General features: G+C 58.6%; 1 protein-coding gene and 1 pseudogene across 16 annotated transcripts in view; both read right to left on the reverse strand.

Annotated features, from left to right (window-relative positions):
- Nucleotides 1–5,728: 5,728 nt before the first annotated feature.
- Nucleotides 5,729–10,330, reverse strand: LOC308267916 (small ribosomal subunit protein mS27-like; annotated as a pseudogene). The gene is made up of 4 exons: nt 10,179–10,330; nt 9,636–9,724; nt 9,312–9,554; nt 5,729–6,932 (listed from the first exon to the last, which is right to left on the reverse strand). The product of its transcript is annotated as a small ribosomal subunit protein mS27-like (transcript).
- A 526-nt stretch (nt 10,331–10,856) lies between these two features.
- The window catches only part of BANP (BTG3 associated nuclear protein), a gene marked incomplete at both ends in the record, with an annotated part of 77,931 nt that continues 75,125 nt past the window's right edge, over nt 10,857–13,662 (reverse strand). For 10 of the 15 annotated variants that reach the window (XM_080703151.1, XM_080703150.1, XM_080703149.1 and 7 more), the window contains 2 exons: nt 10,857–10,928; nt 13,149–13,292. In XM_080703151.1, the coding sequence (XP_080559277.1) occupies nt 10,857–10,928; nt 13,149–13,292 (216 nt within the window). Of the gene's footprint in view, nt 10,929–13,148; nt 13,379–13,662 lie in introns of all 15 variants that reach the window. The other 5 variants (XM_080703153.1, XM_080703159.1, XM_080703152.1 and 2 more) reach the window with 1 other exon arrangement.

Genomic DNA, 13,662 nt, shown 5'->3' on the forward strand with positions numbered 1-13,662 from the left:
CTAGCCACCGCGCTGCCGCTCAGCGCTCCGCCCCCGGCTGAGACCGCTGTCTGCAGGGCAGCCCTGGGCTGGACTAGAGCTTTCCGTGGCGGGGGGTCTCAGTCCCGCCCAGAGGCTCTGGGAACCTGGACATCTGGGCTGCGCGGGTCTCTCCCAGCCCGAGCTATCTCCTGCCAGTGTCCAGCGCACGCTCTGCACCGTGTGTCCAGGGCCGGAGCCGGGGCCGGGCAGCTGGTGAGGAGGGCCCCCAGGGCCCGGCATCAGAGCGGGGACCCGCATGACCGCAAATGGACCTCTTGTGGGACAAAGTGCCCGTGAGCCAGGGGGTCCAGGGCACTCCTGGCAGGCACCCCTGGCTCCTCCAAGTCCCACTAAGGAAAGGGGTGCGGCAGATAGGAAGCCCGCCACGCTCACCACTGCCTCTCGGGAGAGCAGAGGTCTTTGGTATTCTCTCCCAACGCTTGTACCCAGACTCCTGGCTCCGCCTCGCCAGCCAGCACCTCATCCCGGCTGAAGCGGGCGCAGAGAGATGCTCCGCTAGGAGCAGGACCCGGCTCTCAGCGGGTCAGGGGCAGGTTGTGGAGCTGAGATCACCCTCGAGCATCCTGGCTGTAGGCTTGGGCTGGGCTGGGTACCACGGGGATTCCCGGGCTAGACAGCCTCCAGGGCCTGCCAGCTGACCTGATGCCCCCCCCCCAAAAGAGAGCCTCCCAGCCGTGGAGGCGGAGGGAGCTAGACTGCAGAGTGCCTGCTCCCCCTGGTCTGGAGAGGGGTCAGCAGGCTTGTGTGGTCCTCCCGAGGTCCTCACGGAGTGGCCAGAGGGCAGGGCTCACCAGGCTCCTCCTCTGACAGCCTGGCCCCCAGCACAGAGACAAAATGGCCGTGGGTGGGGTCGGGCTGAGCATCCACTTGGCGCTGGTGGGCCTGGTGGGGTCTGGCTCTGGGCCCGTTTCTGTGACAGGCCGCCTGGAGGGAAGCGTTGCCCACTGCCGGGCCCAGCGCCTGCTCCTGGGCACAGGCAGGCTGGCAGCCAACCCCACTGTCAAGCATGGCACTGTGTGGCTTATCTGAGCCTCTGTAGCTAGAAGGCCTGGGGGCCTCCAACAGAGACGTGTTCTAGCAGCTGCACCTCTGCATCCTCGGCCCAGCAAGGATGGGGTTTCCAGAACCCTTTGGTCTGAATAATTGAATGGGCGACCAAACCCAGGCAAACCCAGGCTCTGGGGGCTACAACTCCCTTGATCTCGGGGCCCCTCTCCCAGACACGAATCCAAGTCATTCAGAGGAACACCACGCAAAGCGAGTGTCCCTGTCGGGTGAACTTCCGACACCCAGAGCAGAGCCTCTCTCTAGAAGAGACAGCCGGCCCACAACACAGCCACCAAGCCAGGGCAGGGGCCCCAGCTCAGCGAGCGCCGCAGGAGGCAGAGGGGCAGCCCCTTCGCTCCCGCCCAGGGTGTCCTCAGCTCTGGGCCGGGGGAGGAGGCCAGGGGTCTGCTGCTGCAGGGCCCATCCCACCCCACGCCTGGCAGGACAGGAAGCGGCTCTGAGAGCAGGCAGGTCCATGGCTGGAGCCTCCCGCCCGCCCCCCCTGCTGCTTTCTATGGGTGGGCCCGTGAGCTCTCCAGGGGCCACAGTGGGGATGCCAGGAGGTTACACACAGGCAGGGACAGCGCCGCCCCGGCCTCCGAGACGGTGAAAACAAGATGGCAACTTCGCCCAAAGCAGCTCCCTGCTGTGCTTTGGGAAACGCCTCCATTCTCTGGCACTGAGGCCCACTGCCACCCACTGCCACCCACAGCCACGCCAGCTGCTGGTCCGGGCTCCCCAGGCCGCTGCGGAGACACCAGGTCCCTGAGAGCCCCCGGGGATGTGAGCCCTGGGGGTGGGCTGCCCTGCCGGTGGGCCGCCCCCCCTGGCAGAAGGGGTGTGTAGGGAAGGCCCGTCGGGTGCTCAGGCACCCCTGCCTCCCCAGCCCAGACACAGGTCTGCAGCAGGGCACAGCCGCTGCGGGCGACAGGGTGATGGCGGGAGGGAGCTCGTCCAGAAATGAGGCCCAGGAGGGCGGTGCACAGGTGAGGCAGGGCTGGCTCCAGGCGCCAGGCAGAATGGCAACCTCAGAATTTCCTGGCATCTGATCCCTGGCGTTGCAACCAGGCGGGAGAATGTGCATGGCACAGGGATGGAGGATTACGTAAGTGACTTCCTCCCCAGCCACGCAGCCCTCGCGGGCATGGGACCCGACCATGTGCAAAAACACTTCTGGGGACTGGCAGGAGCAGAGTGCTGCCAGGGATCGGCCCCTGGGGCTGCGGCAGCTCCGCTGTGCTGATGACAGCAGGCAGGCCGAGCGCGGATTGGAGGTGGCGATGCCGTGTGGCTTTGCCTGTGTTGCCTAACCTCTCCGCCCGCCCCCTCGCCTGCTGCTTTCTATGGGTGGGCCCATGAGCTCTCCAGGGGCCGCAGTGGGGATGCCAGGAGGTTACACACAGGCAGGGACAGCGCCGCCCCAGCCTCTGAGATGGCGAAAACAACAAGATGGTAACTTTGCCCAAGCCCCGGCACCCCGGCACGCCGAGCCAAGGCAAATGTGGCCAGGGCTGGGTAAACTGAGACCCGAGGGACTGTGGGAGCCTGGGCAGTGCCCATCCACCGTTCTGGACAGACCCGTCTGGTGGAGCCGCTGTCCCAGGGAGTAGCTACTGACTTCTGCCAAGATGGCCCCACGCCCATCCCTCTCTGACCCTTCAGTGTTGAGAACAGCAGGTGGCATCCACAGGTCACACCGCGGTAGCTATGAGAACACATGGGGTCGGGATGGAAGCCCAGGGGCCGAGGTGTGAGAGGGACATGTTGTCAGGACCGGGGAGCTAGGTAAGGGCCCGCAACACCGCGCACTCGGGGCCAGAGCAGCCGTGGGGGCGGGGGGAGTCTGCTGGGGCAGGATTTGATTTGCTCATATTTCACCTGGAATGTCTTCTTTATTCCGTGTCTGAGTGAGATCACCGCGACTTTCTTTCTCTGCTCATCCCGTCAGGTTTTAAAGCCAAAGATGTGCCGGCCTCCAGAGATGAGGTGGGCTGTCTCACCTCCTATTTTCTGGAGCTGTTGTAAGAACCAGACCGTGTCTTCTTCAAACACTTGACAGAGCCTGCTTCATTCTGAGGTTGTGTGTGTGTGTGTGTGTGTGTGTGTGTATGTCAGACAGACTGAACTCAGAGCCCTTCTATCTTCAAGCTAAGACCCCAAGCCCTTTTTCTTTCGCAATAGGGTCTCCCCCAGCGGCTGAGGGTCTCAGATGCCGAGCTGGCCCCAGGCCCAGCCCTCCCAAGTGCATGCCGCTGTGCCCTGCGGGCGCTACTCTTCCCCATCAAGTGCAGCTGAACCGCAGGGTAAGTGCGCGCACGCCGATCCCCCTTCCAACTCGCCCTTGGGGCCGGGCAGCTCCACTCCTCCTCTGAGCTGTGTGGTGGGCAGCTCTGGCATCTGTGGCCGCGGTGCCCTGTGCTTGTCCTCCCAGGGGTCTGCTGGGCCCCGTACTTTAACCACCACCTGTGGGTGTGATCGGATAGTGTCGTCTTTCCAGAAGGGTTAGCGCTCGTATCCATCCACCCAGCAGCTGCAAACCTGGCTCTCGTCAGCCCTTCGTGGCTGGCAGAGGATGTGAAGGCGAGGACGCCCCGGGGACCCAAGCCCAGCGCAGTGATGGGCCTGCCCGGCTGCAAGGCAGAAGCCCGGCACAGCCACCGAGCCGCCACCGCCTCTCCAGCAGAGTCTAACCTCCCAGAGTCTAACAACAGCACGGAGAAGCAAGCGGCAGGAAAGGCACTGATCCCTGGGCGTCCCTGTGGCCAGCGGACTGCCCACCGTGCAGCCAGCTGCGTTCAACGGCCACCTCTGTGGGCATCCATGTCTGCTGCCCACGCCAGCCTTCCAACCTCCTTGCCTGGCCTGTCGTGTTGAGCATGCAGGATGCTGGGCGTCTGGGCTTGCTCCGTCTCAGGATGGTGTTTCCCACCCACAGCTAAGGGTCACTTGGCCTGGGTTTCTAATAGATACCTTTGATGCCATTTATTTATTTATTTATTTATTTATTTATTTATTTATTTATTTTGGTGGTACTGGGGTTCCTGGAAGCCCTTCTATCTCCAGACTACACTCACAGACCTATCTTTACATTTTTTATTTGGAAACAGGGTCTCTTAAGCCAGCGCGCGCGGCTGGCTTCGAACCTGCGTGATCCTCCTGTCTCCACCTCCCAAGTGTGGGGATTACAAGCGTGCGCCACCACGCCCGGCCTGCAAGTGGGTTTTTTTTTGGGGGGCATATTCTCTACTTCCACAGGTTCTTGATAAAAGAGCGCACCTTGAATAACAACGCGCCACTGTACACAAAGGCTATTCCATAGCGAGCAGAGCTGTTCCCTTCCACAGAGAAACTTCAGGAAGGAATTTTCCGTCTCCTGACAGTTTTACAATTATTCATGTCAACGACGCACTTTAAGCCCATCCCACCTCTTATTTCCTCCAACCTCTTTGTGTGTGTGCGTGTACATGACACTGGGGGCTGAACCCAGGAGTGAACACTTCTGAGCTACCCCAGCCCTTTTCATTATTTTACTTTCAAACAGGGTTTCACTAAATTACAGCGTATGGCTGGCTTTGAAGCTGCAATCCTCCAATCTCAGCCTCCCAAGCACTGGATTAAGAGCGTGTACCAAAGCTGGGCGTGGTGGCGCACGCTTGTAATCCCAGCACTTGGGAGGCTGAGACAGGAGGATCACAGGCTTGCAGCCAGCCTCAGTTACTTAATGAGGCTCTCTGCAACTTAGTGAGAACCTGTTTCAAAAATAAATACTAGGGGTATTTATACTGGGGGTATAGCCTGAAGGTAGAATGCCCCTGGGTTCAATCCCTAGTACTTATTGCAAAGGAAAAAAAAAAAGATTGTGTACCATGGCACTCAGCTCATTTTCTCAAATCTCTTTAACCCAAACATGTGTTTACAAGTTGTGTGTGTGTGTGTGTGTGTGTGTGTGAGCAAATACATAAAAGGGTCATTTTATCTTTTTGATAAAGAAGTTCCACAAGGCTTTGAAAAATTTAGCCCATCACAGTCAAGTAGCTAGCCACGTTAAGGTCTAGGTTTCTTCTTAAAGCCCTTACATTCTAAAACTGTCACCCTGGATGCCTAATATTTGAAGCCAGTGGGAAGATGATCCTGAGCACACTCCTGTCCGGGTCTCTCCCAGCACAGAATCGAGGGCAGGATGTGCGGGAAGGAGGACATGGGAAGGCATCACGGGGCTCGTGGGGATGCCTGTGCCAGAGGGCAAGGGAGGCGCAGGGGCTTGGGACCCACTGCGGCCTGGGCTCGACGTGCCAGGGCCGGACAGGGAGGCCATTCAGAGCGCTGTGCTGGAGACCTGACTTCAGCCACAGCTTCGCCACCATCCTCACTATATACCAGGGCTTCTCATGCTCATGAGCCATCCTTGTGCCCAGGACCCCACCAGAGCCTCAGGAGCCCCTTCTCAGTTACTTGGCTAGTGACTTCAGCCTGCCTCGTTCCTTCCCAGCCCTTCTTGGCATCTGGATAGGTAGCCACAGTGTCTTGTGGCCTTGAGACTAGACGTGACCTGCTATGTGAAGAGGGGCAGAGGCCCGCGTTGTCACTGTAGAATGCTGTGAGGTATGGGGAGGGCCTTGTGCAGGGACAGCCTGGCTTGTCAGGCTGCTGCCTGTGCTGCTTTCTGGGCCTGGTGCTCCGGCTTGGCCTGGTGCTCCAGCTTGGCCTGGTACTCCTGCTTGGCCTTCTTCTGCTCCTGTTCCCTCTGCACCAACTGCAGCCGCTTCTGATCCCACTGCTGCAGTTCTGCTCACAGGCTGCGAGGTCCTCTGCTTCACAGGTGGGGAGCTTTTCCTGGACAAGTTGGGTGGTCAAAGTCAAAAGGCTTTTGGACTCAACTCTGCCCAGAGCCTGCAGCTTAGATTTTGAGGTCTTAAATCGCTCCAGGTACTGGGGAAGCTTGGACTGCTCTGGTTCCTCTATGTCTAGCTGCTCCACCAGGCTATCTGAGCGCGGGTTTTCTTCACCCTCTTGGGACTGTTCCTCTGATGTCCCCTCGGCTGGGGAAGTCAGCACCTTCAGCACTCCGTCCAGCGCACTGAGCGCTCCTTCACACAGCTTTTTGTCCTCCGAGGCAGAGGCCGCCTTCTCCATCACTTGAAGGGCTCTGTCAAGGTAGCCTGGTTTCCATAGGAGAGGCATGTTGTGGTACACAGCCCTTATCCCCCGCTGCAATTCCACCTTCCCAAGAAGTGCACAGCCGTACAGCTGGGAACTCAAGCCTACTGAGTTGTTTTGTTTCAGGCCTGCAATGAACAGGGATGCACCGAAGCTCCTCTCCTCTTCCCAGCGGAGGTCTGTCTCCTTTGCCAGGCAGTGGTATAAAACAGAGGGAGAGAAGCGGGGTGGAAGGTACTTCAAAGGCTTCTTGCATCAGGACCTCAAAAACCACAGATAAAGCATGTTTATAATTTTCTTTTTTTTATGAAAGAATCTATCAGTAAATTCAATGTAAAGTTATCTGGAAAAATCCCATATTGATCCTTATTTACAAGGGTATATAAGGCCTTGTCTTGTACACCGTATTTTAGACACTGCCTAATCCAGGCGTGGATAGTCCATTCTCGTAGGTACCAGCAGTTGGGACTGTGTCGAAATTTGTAAAGGTAATACTCTGCATGGCCTATGTGTTCTTGTGATGCAATGATGCCCACAAACCGTGATATTGTTAAGGAACTAGCAGGCAACTTTCTCTCATGTTTTGTCCGTTAAAGATGCAAGGTCAGCAAGGTGACAGTGTTTTTTCTCTCTTGCTTCCAATTTGTGGCTGTCCACGTATGCTGCAGAAAGCAGGCATCTTTTACCTGTGGGGGAGAGGTGAGGCGTCACGATCTTCCGCCTGCAAGTGGGTATTTAATGTTACAAAATCTTCTGCACGCACTAAGATAACCATAGGGTTTTGCTAACAGTGAATGATGTTTACTGGTTTCTTGTTTTTACAGTGCTGAGGATGCAACTCATGGGCATTCTACCTCCAAGCTACACCCCCAGCTCTATTGTTTAGTTTTTATTTTGAAGATCTCACTTAAGTTGCAGAGGGCCTCACTAAGTACCTGCGACCCTCCTATCTCAGCCCCCTCATACTGGTATTACAATGTCATGCCCCCACGCCTGGCAGGTTTACTGATTCTTAAAAATGTCACACAACCTTGAGTTCCTGAGCCCAGTCTGACCCTGGCGTGATATGTCAACATTATCACTGAATCCAACTTGCTTGTGTTTTGTTTACAATCGCCTAGAACATTCCAGACACTGGCTAATGGTTCTTTCCTCTCTCCCCCTTTGGACTCAGGCTCCTGAAGCAAGGTTATACTGCCTCAAAAAGCAAGGTGAGAAATAAGGCTCTTTCATCTGATTCTTGGAAGTTTGGGAATGATTGCTACTTTTGTGTGTGGTAGGGCAGGGCATAGGAAACATTGAACCCAGGGTCATTCTACCTCTGAGCTGCACCCCTACCTTTTTTTTTTTTTTTTTTTAATGTGCTGTTTTGAAACAGAGTCTCACTGGGTTGCTGAGAGTCTCAATATTGCTGAGGCTGGCCTGTGATCCTCCTGTCTCAGCCTCCTAAGTACTAGGAGTACGGATGTGCACCACCATGCCTGGCTTCCTACTCATTTGGAAACACCAGTGAAGTGAGGAGCCAGATTTTTTCTTTTGTGACAATATTTTAAGTGGCAGGAGATATTTCATAAAGATAGGAGCTAGTAAGCCGGGCGCAGTGGGCACGCTCGGAATCCAGCACTTGGGAGGCTGAGACGGGAGGATCCGGGCTCGAGGCCAGCCTCGGCTACTTAGTGAGGCCCTCTGCAACTCAGTGAGACCCTGTTTCACAAAGAATAAAAAATAGGGCTGGGGTGTAGCTCGGAGGTAGAATGCCCCTGGGTTCCATCCTCAGTACCAAAAAAGAAGTGTGTTGCTGAATAATTCTCGCCCCCACTCCTCTGGGCCGGAGTGTCCTACATGACTCCAGCCCTCGTGAGCAGCGCGTGGCCAACTCTGATAAAGCCCCACAAAGCGTTTGAAAGGAATGTTCACCCTTGGCTGCTGGGTACCACGTCCACACAGGCTGAGCAGGCACCAGGCGATGCCCTCGCTCAAGCACCCTATATTGTTACAGATTTTTACATACCGTGTTTTAAGTGTTTGTCACAGATACCGAACTTGATGTCTTAACACTGAATGGTACTGTGAGGCTTTTTCTCCCGGACAATAAAGGTAAAACAGTGCGCCTCTCTTCTTGCCTGTTTCAAGTTAAATAACCTTTTCCAAACTTTGTTTTTTATTTTTTATTTATTTTGGCGGCACTGGGGATGGAACCCAGGGGCATTCTACCTCCGAGCAACACCCCCAGCCCTATTTTTTATTCTTTATTTTGAAGTAGGGTCTCACTGAGCTGCAAAGGGCCTCACTAAGGAGCTGAGGCTGTCCATGAACCGCGATCCTCCTGTCTCAGCCTCCCGAATGCCGGGATTACAAGCGTGCGCCACCACGCCCAGCAGTCTTTTAAATTTCAATTAGTCAATTTTATATAAACACTTGAATTTATCTCTTTGGGTTGTTTGGCCATATCTCTGAGCTCTAAGAACTCCTTCTGGGCTCATATTCCTGGACTTGCAGAGAATTCTCTTTTTAGGCAGTATCTTCAGCAAGCGATACCTCAATTTTTGTTGATTTTTTAAACAATTGTCATCCAATTCTTTTGGTAACTTTGAAATATAACTTATATACCCCAAAACCCACCTAAGCGAGCACCACGATGACTCACAGTGTGTTTATGGAGTTGTTCAAGCATCACCACTGTCTAATCCAGGACATTTTCACCGCCTCAAAGAAATCCTGTCCCTGTGTCACTCCCAAGGCCCCCTCGCCCGAGTCTGCTATCCCAGGCCTGGTCTCTCCTGGGCATTTCATAGAAATGGAGCTGTGCGGGGATGTCGTCCGCCTCTGGCTGCCTTACTCAGCACATTCTGGGTTCCGCTGCGCCGGGGGCGTCGGCGCTCCAACCCCTCCCGGCGAGAGTCCCCGCTAGGTGGACATCCACTCGCTCCAGCCCCTCTCGGCGGAGTCCCCGCTGGATGGACGTCCACTCACTCCAGCCCCTCCCGGCCGAGTCCCCGCTGGGTGGACATCCACTCACTCCAGCCCCTCCCGGCCGAGTCTCCGCTGGGTGGACATCCACGCACTCCAGCCCCTCCCGGCCGAGTCCCCGCTGGGTGGACATCCACTCACTCCAGCCCCTCCCGGCCGAGTCCCCGCTGGATGGACATCCATGTGCTCCAGCCCCTCCTGGCCGAGTCCCCGCTGGATGGACGTCCACTCGCTGCAGCCCGCCTGTTGGAAACTTGCTCTAGTGTTTGGCTCTCGTGACGAGTGCTGCTGCGCGCACTCAGAGGCGCAGGGTGAGTGCGCGAGTCCAGGGGGTGCATCTGGGGTGGAGCAGGTCATGTGGCAGCTGGTCCCTGGCGCTCCTGAACCGTGGCTCTCTGAGAAGCCAGTCCTGTGCTGACCTGTCCCTCGATGCTCCTGGCTCCTGGCTGGGAGGGGTCGCTGCCGTCTACTAAAGGCTCCTCCCTTCTCCTGCGTGGCCTTCACTGTCCTGTGTCCGGGCACGGGCTCACTGTGGTCCCCTGGCTCCTGGCTCCAATTCCCCCTTTCTTCTCTCTCCATCCTCCCCAGATCCACTGAGGCAGCGGAGGCCCACCAGGGCACCCGCAGCCGTCTCCTCACCAAGCTGGCCCGGGCACCCACTCGGCCGCCCTTCGGGGAGGGATCTGCTCACCCTTGCCATCACGGCTCAGCACGCCTGGCGCACGCTCCCCAGCCCAGGGGACTGACGTGGTAGGCAGGGCAAAGGCACAATTTGGGATTGCGATGGCAAGCTCTTTCCACAATGAGTGTCCAGCACCGCACTCTGAGTGAGTACCATCAAGCCCACTAACGACGGCAGCAGCGCGGCAGACACAGGCCGGCGCTGCTGGTCCTGTTAGAGTGTTCTCCTACCTCTAGTTGAAACTATCTTCTCTGCTTTTCAGAACGGCTGCAGATGCTACAGCACGCCGTCCCTTCGAGGCCCCGGGGCCGCATGTCCAGAGCTGGCACACGCAGGAGAGCACAGCCGGCAGTCAGCCATGCTTCCGACGCCTCCCTGGTCCTGGGGGGCCCGGTCCCGGGGCCGTCCATGCTGCAGAGGGCCGAGCGGCATGGGCCGACAGCCCTCGTGCCAACGAGCGCCGCCCCTGGGGAAACGGCACCTCAGCTGCCATGGCCATAAATACACTTTATTTCACTAGAAATGCATAATTACAGTGGGTGGGAGGATGCCCCCTAGAAAAGTAGTAAGCAATCTTTTCATCAAAAGCATTAGCTGTCTTTGCAAACGCCTGCTCCGTGACACCGAGGAGGCGACAGCGGAGGCTTCTGTGGCTCCACTGTGGTTTTTTTTAATTTTCTTTTTTGTTATAAACACCATAGCAAATTAAAAAAAGCTGTTTAAACAAAATATGGTAGTTCTTGATTTTCCGAGCGTACTCAACGCACTTGGCGCCACGCTTTTCCTAAGACACGCAGTGTGACTCAAACCCAGGGAGCGCCTGCGAGGACAGTCAGGACGCCCTCAGGGCAGGAGGCGGCCTGTGGTGGCCGCTCAGCTCCACCAGGGGCCCCGGGGCCGGGCGCGGCAGCTGCGTGGGGTGGGTGTGGTCTGGTGATCACAGGGCAGGCCGTCCTGCTCACTGGATCTGGATGGCTCCGTGTTCAAGCTGCATCTCAGGCTGCAGGGTGGGCTGCAGGGCCTCGGCCGTCTGCAAAGGGAGAAAAGAGAACTTTCTAGAACACACTCTGGCACACACCTCAGAGCCACCAACGGGCAACTCCCACACACAGAGCTGGCGACACGGGCCAGAGCCCCAAGGAACCCAGTGGAAGGCCGGACGCCCAGGGCAGCACTCGGCCCGGCCCAGTACCCCACACAGGGGTGCAGCCACCACGCTGCCGGCCTTGCCTCGTGGAGGCTGGGGAAGGGCCGGGGCGAGCGCACAGCAGTCCGTAGCCTGACATGTCTACCCGGAAGCCCGGCATCGAGCAGCCTCTCTGCGGCGTCACCGAGTTCAAGAGAAGCGTTGCAGGGGCGGCCGCCTCTCTTCCCTCAACACGGCTCTAGTCAGCGAGTCGGACATCAGAAGGCTCACATACCCACTCACACCAGTGTTTCAGGACAATTAAAGAAAGACTGCAGCCTGGGCGTAAGCTACAGCCCCTGCCTCAGCCGCCCAGAGCCCCAGTCCAGCCCCGTCCTGGGCTTCTGTGTCAAGAGCTGGTGCAGTGACCATCCAGGAGGCCGAGTCGCTGGAGGGCGGCGCCTGGCAACGCAGCAGGTCTCGGGCTGAGCACGGGGAGACAAGGGGCGCTCGACATCCCGTCTCCCTAAAGAGGGGCTTCAGTCCAGGAGGGAGGGAGACAGCTGGCAGTCCGTGCAGTCGGCAGGAATTACAAAAAGAAAGGCGCTCGTGTCGGTGGCAGGTGGCTCCTTCACCGTGAGTCCCTAGAGACCCACGCGTCCCCATGCGAGTGTGACGGCGCAGCAGGACGGGCCAGCTTGCGGCTCCCCACGAACGGTCCACCCTGGAGATAGGCCGGGGACCTGGGAAGGCCCTGCCCTCGCGGCCGGTTGTCAGGGCCGGCTGAGGGACAGCCTCACTGCTGTGGCCAGCGCCCAGGCTCACGTGGGCCTGGCCACGCAGACGCCTCACTCCAGGAACGTGCTGTCCGCAGCCCCGGCTCTGAGATTCTGGCCTCCCATTCCTTCTTGGTTTATCTCCAGTGAGGCAGCCACATACGACAGCCCCACCCTGCCCCGTGTCTGTGGCCATGCTCCTGCGGCTCAGCCACAAGGCCTGGGCGGTGGCCTGCACCAGAGCCCCATCCTCAGACCCACCACTGGGTTGCCCTGGGCCTCCGGTCTGGCCCACTGAGCCTGCTGCGTGAGCGCCTGCCTCAGAGGGCCGGCTCTCTCAAGGGCTCAGGACGCCGTGCAGCACAGCGCCTCAGGCAGACGCCTGGGCTTCAGTCCTAGGTGGGTCAGAGAGAAGGCAGATCCGGCCCTGGCCCAGGACGGGCATGGCCCAGTGGGAAGAGGCCGCCAGGCCCGGGCTGCTCCACGATGGCAATGCTGCTGGCCTGGGCAGGTCACTGATGGAGCCTTCCCCAGGGAGGTTCTCCTGCAGCCACGGCACGCAGTGCGCGGCCACCGGCTCTCACACCACCCCGTGGTCACTCCCGTAAGAAGAGGAGTACTTCCCGCTTAAGAGCAAGCTCCAAACACTCCCAGCTGGCAAAGCCATGGTGCTATTGCCCGAGACTCGAGCTGACGGTTTCCCAATGGCTGCACACTGGCACCGCAGACCAGAGGCATCTGGGGTCACAGTGCCCGCTCCCCTTGGACACCTGGCTGGGCAGCTCTGCGAGGACCTCCAGGTACCTAATACAACGCCTCACCAGCATTTCCACATGGGGTTTGGATCTGTGGTATCCTAGCTTCTGGGAGAAGCCGCGATCACAGCTGGCACAGCAGAGCCCAGCCCTGCAGTGCAGATGGCCAGAGCTCCTGAGGAAGCCACGCGTGCCGCTGACGGCAGTGCTCAGCGGGCTCAGCATTCAGCGGAAGGGGGAATGCACATGGTGCTCCTGCAGGACGGTAGCCTCTGGTGGGAGGAGTGGCCTGCATCGTCACCAGTCAGAGCAAGCAGAAACAGGCTGGGCCAGGCTGGGGTCCCAAGAGCCAGCGCCCAGCCCACAGCCACGTGACCCTTGACAGGCGGGGAGAACAGGGCAGAACGTCCTCCTTGCTCCTCAATCTGCAGGTAAGCATTTCCACGTGACAGGCACCGCAAGAACCACCTGCAGCAGAGCTGGGCGGGGCCAGCGCCTGGTCCCCACTTCTCAGCCTTCCAGGCCGAGCCCCAGAGCCCGTGTGAGCCCTGCGGGCGCCGACAAACACCTCTCCAGAGGGACCGAGGACTCACCTGTGCCGCGGCCGTGTGGTCGCTCACGGGCGCCAGCTGGACGTACTGCACCTGGATGTCACTGCCCTGGAGAGGTGACCCGTCCATGCCTGTGGCAGTCGGGTCTGAGGAGGCCACGGCGATCAGCTGGGCGCCCTGCAGCACCTGGGGGGACAGAGCCAGCCTCGTGAGCGCGGCAACCGAGAGCCGTCCTCCCCGCTGCGGGGACCCCGGCACCCAGGCCACGCGGCCTGTGTCGGGGCAGTGTCAGACCTGGCTGACCGCGGCTGTGAGTGTGCAGGCGTGGTCAGTCTGCCTGGTGCACTCACATGTGACCTCCCTCGCAGCAGACAGGAACACGGGTCTCCTAAGGCCCCCGCAAGGAGTCAGCCCAAATGTCCAGAGTGTGAGCTGAGGGGACTGCGAGGGCCTCCCCAAATCTGTGCCCCGCAGCTGACGGCAGGTTTCGAGACAGGACAGAGACACGAGAATGCACCAAGCCCAGCACCTCAAGAGCAGCAGCGCAGCCACCAGA

This window comes from Muscardinus avellanarius, assembly GCF_963383645.1.
Source record: "Muscardinus avellanarius genome assembly, chromosome: 10".
Taxonomy (NCBI): domain Eukaryota; kingdom Metazoa; phylum Chordata; class Mammalia; order Rodentia; family Gliridae; genus Muscardinus; species Muscardinus avellanarius.